The following is a 10471-nucleotide window of genomic DNA, read 5'->3' as shown; positions in this document are numbered from 1 at the left end:
TTTTTCTTTTTTTACATAAGTTAACTCAGTAGAATGAAAAATGAAACTAGATTTATATAAATATGCAAACTAAAATGAATTTCTTGTTATATTTTAAATTGTATTGAGTTTTGAACACAAAATATATATAAGTAGATATTTTGAAAAACAAAAAAAAAGATAGAATAGTTGAGCTATTATTTCTTTAAGCAAATTATATTGAATAAAAAAAAAATGTTAATCCATTTGCGATTATTATTATACTTTATCCCATTGTATAATGTAAAACGCATAATGAACTGTAGTTGTTGTCTACATATAGTTATATACTCCAAACACTTTCTTCTAGTAAGGATTGAATTATATATATATTTTTTTTTATATATATATATATATATAAAATATTTAATTGTACGTGTAAAATTTACTATTGGATTAATTTGTCAAATTATTAATGTCATTCTTCAATAAACAACAGATATTTTGTCACGTACAAATTCATTCTACATTGTTTGTAATTTTTTTGTGTGTATAATATTGGTTAATTTAAAAATTACGTATTACATGTGTTACGTACAATGATATAGAATATGTGGCATTTGTGGAATTATATAATTATAGTTCATTTTTTTGTATTTTGGTCTTATTTTTATTTCCTTTCATTGTGACAATTAGTTTCACTTATTCATGCACTTTGATTGCTCTCTATATTTTCTTCGTTTCCAAATGATAGAAAAAATGTTAAAGAAAATTTTCAAAATACCGTATTTATATAAAAATTTATAATGAAAGAAACAAATCATGTGTTAAATATTAAAATGTGTGTTGTCTGTAACCCTTATTTTTTTTCTTATTCACAATGATTTTAGTCTTTTCTAATTCTAATTAAAGCAAAATGAATAAAATAAAAAAATCGATATATATTTTGATCTGAAACTTTTCTATGTTGGCAGTTTTAAAATTATATTGTGATAAAATGTTTACTTACTTGTACATGTAATTCTGAGGGATGCTGACAACATATAATTACATATTAATTTTTGTGTTTTAGTTAAAACCATAATATTATTTTTAAAAATAACATAATTGTAAAATATGCAAATATTATGATCTGTAATGTATTTTTTGCTAATTTTTGTATTAACGTAACCGTAATATCTTATTTAGCAAATAATTTTTAACAATGATAGTATGTTAAACAACAGGACTTTCCGATTGCACTAATAATGATAAATTTTTGTACAATAAAATATTGTATTATGACAATATTTTTTATTCATTTTGTAATTTATATTGAATTCGTCAATTATTATTTTCACGTTTTGTAAAATTCGGATTATATGATAAAATCGGATTATTACAAAATTGCGATGAGATTAAAAAAATTTACGGTAACAAACATTTTTGAATAACAAAAAATGAATTCTAAAAAGTCAAATTGAAAAATACTATTAGATAACTTAATTTTAGATGTAACATTCAATTTAATAAAATATTACTTTCAAAAAATTCGACTTTTTCATCCGATTTTGTTTTAACGTGTATGTAAATATTTTAATACATGTTCATAGAAATGTATAGTTGAAAATCAATATTGTTTTAACTAAGAACTTTGTATTTTTCAACTAATACCAAAATTTGTAAGTGTTGTATAAATAAAGCTGCAATAAACAATTTTATTGGTCAATATCTTGATATTTATTACTTATAGTTTAATAACGGATAATTAAGCCTTCAAATGAAATGGCTGTTAAGGTGTACCCAAGATGTAGAAATGTTAACACTTTATTCTAAAATGAAAGGTTTCAAAAGATTCTTTGGTAATTTGTAAGTAAATTTACTACTACAAGCAGACTGCAAATTCACCAATACACATCACCAGTTTCAACAATTTCACTGATATAGCATAAACTCTCACATATTACTGTAATCTCAGTGTGTGAACAATAAGATGTAATTATAGAAATACAGTGACAACATAGCAAAAGAGTCTATCTCTAATTAACATAGAAAAAAAATATGATAACACTGTTACAGAGTAAGAATTACATTTTATGTAGGTAACTAAGATATAAAATTACATAGAAAATGTTATAAACAACGGAACATTCGTATAATTCTATGTAATTTATATACAATGTGACATATTTATTAGGGTAGTTTATACATGTTACAATCTACAACTAATTTAATTGGGTTCCATCTATTATAAGTGTTTAGTTTTAAAATTTAATTTGTATAATAGTCGACTATTAGTACATTGCTTTTAAGCAAACTTATACAATTTTAAAGACTTTACTTGCACGTTACACGTTGAAAAAGAATGTTATATTAAAAGTGGTACCTGATTAGATCTTTATATACGCTCAATACAATTTAATTATAATCTACCCCAATTACATACGTTAAATTGCATATACTTACATAGAATATCGAAGATGAATAAAATTTATATACTCTTACATTATTCAATTACTTAAAATTACTTTTTGCGAAATTTGTGTTTACAAACACAAGATACTTGTGAAACAGACAGGCCCTTTTGTCGCATGTTCACTGTAATGAGGTACAAAGATATGACAACTTAGCTGTAAAGATCATCGTCCCCATCATCTTGGAAGGTTTGATCACCTTGCGTTGTATCTTGGGTACCACTTGTTCCGCTTTGCGGAAATCTACAAAAATAAAAATTAATTTAAAATCTAAGAAACAGAATGATATACATAAAGTTGTTGAGTTGTAAACAAAATATTCAATCGTATGTAATAGGGTTAGACAGATCAAATGCTAACCAAAGAACATATAGACAGGTATAGACGATGAGCATGCTGTCTGTAGTCATAAGAATTTCACTTTTCAAACTGAAGAACTATTATTCATTATTAACATAAGTATAACTTTTTACCTGAAATTACTTCCAAATCCACGAGATTGTTGAAGTGTTTGTGCAAACATTTCATATTTTCTGATATCATTATCAGATACCGAACGTCGTGCAAACCTCATTGCTTCTTCGAAGTGAGCTCTTGTTATTTCGGGTACTGGATCATCTTCATCCATCTAAGCATTGGATATAAAACTTATGATTAAAAGAATGGGATTAATTATTAACCATATTACAGAAGTGATACAACTTAGAAAAAAAAGAGTTTAAACGCCATAAACAATTGAACAAGAGGAGTACATCTGTTGTTATGCAAAATATAAAAAATTACTCACATCCATAGACGTAGATGGATTACTAGCACGTTCTTTTTCTCTTCGAATTTCAGTTTCAATACTTTGTCTAATGGCAAGTTTACATGCACGTTGACAAATTTCTGTTATATCAGCACCCGAGAAACCATGTGTCACTTTAGCTATATAGCTTAGATCTACATCCTGCAATACAAATATTAATAGTATATTTAGACGGTAAATATAAAAAGACAAAAGGTCAGGGGGTCTAGTAGAATTGTTGAAAAAAGAAGTTAGAAGTAGCTACAAAAATACTAGAAGTAGTTATAAATGCTTATGATCGCTTAGTATGCTAAAATCACTGTAAATTAAGCTTTATTTCTTGATAGATACATCAATAGTAAACATATTTAATCTTTTTTACCTTAGCTACTGGTGATTTTCGAAGATTGGCTCTAAAAATTGCTTCTCGAGATTTTTCATCTGGCAATGGTATGTAGATCAATTGGTCTAATCGACCAGGACGTAAAATGGCTGGATCTATAATGTCAGGACGATTAGTAGCGCCTATAATGAAAACATTTTTTTTCGCGCCCATTCCGTCCATTTCTGTTAAGATTTGATTTATCACGCGATCCGCTGCTCCGCCAGCATCTCCTACTGTACCTCCACGAGATTTTGCGATAGAATCAAGTTCATCAAAAAATAATACGCAAGGTGCTGCTGATCTTGCCTAAAGGTGTAATAAGACAATACATAAAGCACTCATATTTTGATCTGTAACTACTTATTAAATAACTTACCTTGTCAAAAACATCCCTGACATTTGCTTCAGACTCACCAAACCACATTGTTAATAATTCTGGTCCCTTTACAGAAATGAAATTTGCCTGACATTCATTAGCAATCGCTTTAGCCAATAATGTCTTACCGCAACCAGGAGGTCCATAGAATAATACCCCTCTCGATGGTTGCATACCAAATTTCAAGAATTTATCTGGATGTTCGACTGGATACTACATAATAAAATTTATTCAATAATGTATATATAACTCGGTATTTAATTATTGTAAATGATACTTCAATATTTACCTGCACTAATTCTTGTAACTCCATTTTAACGTTCTGTAAACCTCCAATATCATCCCATGTGACAGTCGGTACTTCTACAATGGTTTCTCGTAAAGCACTTGGACTGCTCTTTGTCATGGCATACTAAGTGATAATATGTAAAGTATTGTTAGTAACAGATTTCTGTAAACGTAACTTAGATCTTACTAAGCAAAAATTAATATTTACTTTGAAGTTATCCATAGTTACGGCAAGAGAAGATAGAACTTCAGCATCTATGTGCTCTTCTTCTAAATCAATAAGATCCATTTTTTCACGAATTTGTTGTAAAGCTGCCTCAGAGCATAATGATGCCAAATCAGCTCCAACGTGACCATGTGTTTCTGCTGCGATCTAAATAGTTGTATTAATTTATTAAATAGTGCTAAAGTCAAAAGTACAATAGGTTTAAAAGTGATATTTATATTCACCTCTTCTAATTCAACATCGTCGGCAAGTTTCATGTTTTTCGTGTGAATTCTTAAAATTTCTAAACGGCCAGTGGCATCAGGTATACCAATATCAATTTCTTTATCAAAACGACCAAAACGTCGTAATGCAGGATCAATACTATTGGGTCGATTAGTAGCGGCCATTACAATGACATGAGAGCTTTGTTTCATACCATCCATCAAAGTTAATAACTGAGAAACTATACGTCTTTCAACTTCTCCATGTGTCTGAATAAAAATATAGTATTAATTATATAAAAATTTTTTAAAATGATAAATTAATAAATAAATCATATCAAACCTTTTCTCTTTTAGGAGCAATGGCATCAAGTTCATCAATGAAAATTATAGCTGGAGAATTTTTTTCAGCTTCTTCAAATGCTTTTCTTAAATTACTTTCCGATTCTCCAGCAAGTTTACTCATAATTTCAGGACCTACCAACAAGATAAATAGAATAACATTTTAAATTAAAATATAGTTTTTAAAAGTAACATACCATTAATAAGAAAGAAGAATGCTCCTGTTTCATTAGCAACAGCACGAGCAATAAGAGTCTTTCCCGTGCCAGGTGGACCATATAAAAGGATACCACGAGGAGGTTTAACTCCAATAGCTTTAAACAAGGAAGGATGCTTTAAAGGTAATTCTACCATTTCCTTAATTTGCGCTAACTGCTTACGAACACCGCCAATATCGTCATAACCTACAGCATTTAGCGATTCTTCCTCTTCCTATAATTTTATTTATAGTGTAATATATATTTCATATTAGATAGTGAATATCATTCTTAGATAGTGAATATCAATTAACCTCTCTCTTAATGGGATCACCTTCACAGTGAATTACAGTATCAGGAGCTACAATGCAAAATGGCCCAGGATCTGTTTCTACCACCTTAAATTCAACAGCACGCATTCCACCACGTACAATGAAATTGTCATCTTTATGAATTGGGCGGTAAGCTTCCAGGAAATATGGTTTTAAGTAAACTTCAAATAAATTTCTATAATAAAAAATAAATAGCTGTATTATGTATCATCTAATAGTTTAAGTTGATTTAAAAGTTTAAAGAATAAATTTTATATATTTATATGGAATACACATATCAGAAAGTAATAAAATCACTATTAAAAATAATTGATTTTTACCCAGTGAGACCAGTTATTGTATCATCCATTGGTAATACATGAATACGTTTTCCATATTTAACTTCTGGACAAGCTTGTACAGATACAACATCACTTAAGCGTACACGTAAGTTGTTTCTTATGACACGATTCATACGAATTTTTTCATCGGGGCAGGTATCATCAGAGAGAACAATGCATACTGTTTCTTTGCGTCTTTTTCCTTTTAATAATACAGTATCTCCTCGGAAAAGTTGTAATTCGTCCATTTTTGCTTGAGAAAGAGCCACAACAGAATTATCATCTGCAATGGCTTCATCTACTAACAATCGATTTGGCTTATCCTTCTTTCGAAGGATTGCAGTTGCCAGGTCTTCACTGCTAAAACAAGGTATGTGATTAATATAGATGGAATAACTCTCAAATAAATATTAATACTGCTCTCCAAATTTACTAATTTTATATATTATATTAGATGATGTGTTCAATGAAATATTATTTTATAATAACATATGTTTTTTAATGTTATTTGCAATTAAATATTAAATATCAATTAACATATAGGCTATTTGGTATCTTTTATTTAAAGTATTTCATTCATTGTTTACATAACAAACAATAAGATTTAAACTCATTGTATTTTGTACAAAATATATTATATTTATTCATACACAAATCAAAGTTTTCTAATTCTAATCATTATTATATGAGAATAATATTTAGTAATAATTGCTTTTAATATCTCTGAAATTAATCACTTTTTATTATGTTAGAAATACTTCTTCAATGGCAAAAGTATAAATTACTCGATGCTATGTCTACATAAAGAGTAAATTAAAGTTTTTAGTGAAAGATAACAAATATTAACAAAACAATTTTATATTATAATGTTCGCTTACAAAATTACTAAGACTATGACAAGTATTTGTAACAATTAACAACATATATTATTTATATCAATATAAATTTTATATTAAACAATTAGGTATACTAGAAAACATTTTTTTTTAATATATACTATTATTAAATTCAAATAGTTATATGCTATTATACAAAATATTAATAATTTTGTGAAGAAAATAATTTTAATATATTGTTTTTTATATTTTGTGTATTATTTGGGTATCTTACAAGATATCATTTGATATGTTAAACATACATGTATACTTGTATACTTTATATGCTATTATTTACAAGGGAATAATTATTTAAGAACAACAGTATTTAGAAACTAAATATACAATTGTAACACATGGTTTAATTTTCTAAATATTCAAAAACATGAATATTTAATTATTTCATGTATGGAATATCTGCAACATTTGAATTACTTGACTTTAATCATTATCAAAACTTTCTTATAAATTCAGTATAAATTATAATGCAAAGCGAATATTAACGTGTCAGCAAAATTTCTTTGTCACGTTCAGAGCAGACTCAGCCATGATCAGTCGGCATATAAAAATCAGAAGTATTATTTATGTTATTACAAGTAGTTACCTAAAAAATATGTTAATTTACAAGGAAAAGTTATACTTTGTAGTATAAAATTTAAAACATATTATTTATTTTCATTAGAATTTACGAAAAGACGCGTTGCGTCGACATGATGACAACGTAAAATTGGAAGCCAGTATGGTTGCATCTTATTTTCATGCCTCGTTCATGCATTTAAAAGTAATATATATGAAATTATTGTACATATTAATTAACTAACTACTTTCTACAAACAATTTACCTTTTTGGATCGCTCATTATTGACTTGATTTCAACGCAAAAGAAAATGCACACGCAATGATCAGAATTCACTATCGCAACACCTTCAATTCAGCTACACTCACAGTTGATCCAATGAACATTTTTCATTTGAACTTCCATGGCTTACATTGGACTTCCCATTATCGAAAATTAAAGGAGAATTTACAAATGAATTTTCGAAAATACTTAAATTATTATTATTTATTTTGTATGGAAGAAATTTAAGTTGTTCAATTATTTTTTAAATTCTGTGAACATAATTATATATGCATTATATTTGATTTCGTGAGAGAGTAAGCATAATTTGCGCAGCTTGACAGTCTTGTTAAATTTCTGATTACAAGTGCAATATCTGTCTATGTTTCTGCGTTCATGGCTATATACGTGGTGGGAAAAATAAATGAACGAGAGTTGATAATAATGTGGTAAATTTTTCAAGAAAAATTTCCTATGAAGAGGAACAAAGCTTTAGCTTCGGTATCATTATAAAGTATGTTAGTATAGAAAGACAAGTATTTCAAACAAGAAGAGGAAATAACAAATTTTCTGCCCGTTGGATATATTCATTTAATGTGGCGGTGGTCGTGAAAGCACATGCGCATCATCATAGACTATAGAATATTTAGAATCGATAAACTTAATGTGTGCAAAAATAACTTTCAAGGATTATTCTCTTGTGGAACGGAGTACATAAAACTTGCATTAATTTAAATAAATTCCCAGTTATTATTATTTTTTATGTAATTAATGTCCATATATAAATATAAATATTTGTTTATTTTTTTTTTATAACGAATTTAAATATAACATTTTTGAAAACATTGATTTACATTAGACATTCATCAATTTTAGATAAAGACTAATGCTACATTAATATAATATTCGTAATAAATATAAAGATTTATTTAAAAAAGTTATCTACTTTTAAATTTATACTACATTTACTTGATCATCTATGTAGGTGATAGCATTGACTACAAATAGTCACTGGTGATAGCTTACGTCACGACATTCTCAAAGTGAGAATACGATAAATACACTTGTCAAATCAGTGTATGATGGCTGGAATTAAAGGTTATTCGGCATATTTTTGATCACATAAATATATAATTTTTTGCTGCAGAATCTAGGAAAATGATATTGCCGGTGAAGGTTTAACAAGAAAGTTAGATTAAAAAATAATATATCAAAACATAACCTTACTGCTTTTATTGTCATTACTGTCAAATTTTGTATATAGATGACACATGTTTATCGTTTATATACATCTATAGGAATATAATTTGTTGAAAATTGTTTATTAATGTAATATTTACTTTGTGTCAAATGTTTATTAAGGAGAAATTGCAAATATTTTCTATAAGCATAAAAGTTGCTAAAGTTATAAGATATGTTATATCTTAATCATGTATAGAATATAGAAATGTAATGTATTTTTCACACTGAAATATATGTTCAAATTATCATTCACATTTATACAAATTTTTGTATTATATAGATCAATCAACACGTTTCTGAAATTTTTTAAATATTTTCCTTATTAGTTTTCATAATAATTGTGTGAGATGAAATTATTTATTTATTTATTTATATAAGTTGTAGTTTATATAATTTGTAAAATAATTTTGTCTTTGTTTCATGCTATGGTTGGCTTTTACTAACAAACAGCGTAAGTATTATAATTTATAAGAAACTTATGTTTTAATTAACAGTATAATAAAAAAAGAATCCTTTTGCAGATTAGTACTTTTGGCATTTGCTGGCTCTATTGGTATGACATTTATCATACTTGGTTGTGCCTTACCAACACATAAGTAAATTATCATAATTATGTTAATATATACAAATTAATATTGTATAAATTGTAATAAAACTTGTATATTAATTTTTATAACATGTTATTTTTAGAGTATGGTGGACATTCTTTGTTGTATTATTCTATATATTGGCACCAATTCCAACTATAATTGCTCGTCGATATACAGATGATTATGGAAATAATTCTAATCCATGTTTGGAATTGGCTATATTCATTACTATGGGTTTTGTTGTATCATCCTTTGCGCTTCCAATTGTCTTAGCAAGATCACCAGCTAATGATCCAGTGGTATGATCTTTTTGTTTAATTGTTGTGTTATATTTTTTATTGAAAATTCATATACATATTGATCATAATTCATTTTATGTATTTAAAACATATTTTCAGATACAACCAAGTACTTGCTATTTAACTTTAGCAGGTAATGTTGTTGTATATTTAACTCTAGTTGGATTTTTTGTAACATCCGACCAAGATGACACTGATTACAATACATGCTGAAATGCTGTACTTTATTGTACTTATTTATTAATTTTACATGGTAATATTTTTAAACATATTTCATTGCTTCTAAATTATTTTTTCTTTTTATATACAATTTGAACACTTTCAGGTTTTTGCTAAGCAAGGATGTAAATCATATAATGCACGGACTGACAGTTGTGAATTAATTCTAAGTCATTACAAAATTTATAACATACTAATTATATAATATAATATTATTATAAGTTGTTCATAATACAATCAGTACTAATGACACAACAAATAGTATTACAGTAATTAATATTTAACTCAATGATGATTTATTTTGATATTGTTTAGCGGTTTAACAATTTTCCACATATAAACTTTCTTACAAATTTTATTGGATACAATTAGAAGCACAACTATGCTGAAACATGTAAAATTTAATATACTACTTTTTATTAACCTAAGTTGTCGATAGTAACATCAATAAAGTTACAATTTTTTATATTACACATTTTGAATTTTGCATTCTCTTTACGAATAAATATAAAAATATAAGATTGTGTGTGTGTATATATAT

General features: G+C 26.8%; 2 protein-coding genes across 3 annotated transcripts; one reads left to right on the top strand and one right to left on the bottom strand.

The window, feature by feature from the left end:
* Positions 1–1748: 1748 nt before the first annotated feature.
* TER94 (transitional endoplasmic reticulum ATPase TER94) lies at positions 1749–7737 on the bottom strand. Of its 2 annotated transcripts, none has more exons than XM_012292354.2 (13): positions 7585–7737; positions 5868–6224; positions 5530–5722; positions 5216–5450; positions 5020–5153; positions 4698–4946; positions 4456–4620; positions 4249–4371; positions 3960–4172; positions 3581–3889; positions 3199–3360; positions 2885–3039; positions 1749–2654 (listed from the first exon to the last, which is right to left on the bottom strand). In XM_012292354.2, exons 1-13 carry the CDS (start codon positions 7599–7601, stop codon positions 2564–2566), a joined length of 2403 nt encoding a protein of 800 aa, XP_012147744.1. In that variant the 5' UTR covers positions 7602–7737; the 3' UTR covers positions 1749–2563. The 2 variants fall into 2 exon arrangements, with proteins under 2 accessions (XP_012147744.1, XP_003706351.1); XM_003706303.3 differs by having other exon boundaries at positions 5868–6227; positions 7585–7734.
* A 1396-nt stretch (positions 7738–9133) lies between these two features.
* Positions 9134–10403, top strand: LOC105663450 (leptin receptor gene-related protein). The gene is made up of 5 exons (XM_012292358.2): positions 9134–9273; positions 9344–9418; positions 9513–9711; positions 9811–9964; positions 10037–10403. Exons 2-4 carry the CDS (start codon positions 9378–9380, stop codon positions 9922–9924), a joined length of 354 nt encoding a protein of 117 aa, XP_012147748.1. The 5' UTR covers positions 9134–9273; positions 9344–9377; the 3' UTR covers positions 9925–9964; positions 10037–10403.
* The last annotated feature ends 68 nt before the right edge of the window (positions 10404–10471 follow it).

Source organism: Megachile rotundata, chromosome 15, assembly GCF_050947335.1.
Source record: "Megachile rotundata isolate GNS110a chromosome 15, iyMegRotu1, whole genome shotgun sequence".
Lineage (NCBI taxonomy): Eukaryota > Metazoa > Arthropoda > Insecta > Hymenoptera > Megachilidae > Megachile > Megachile rotundata.
This window is presented reverse-complemented; position numbering and strand designations above follow the sequence as displayed.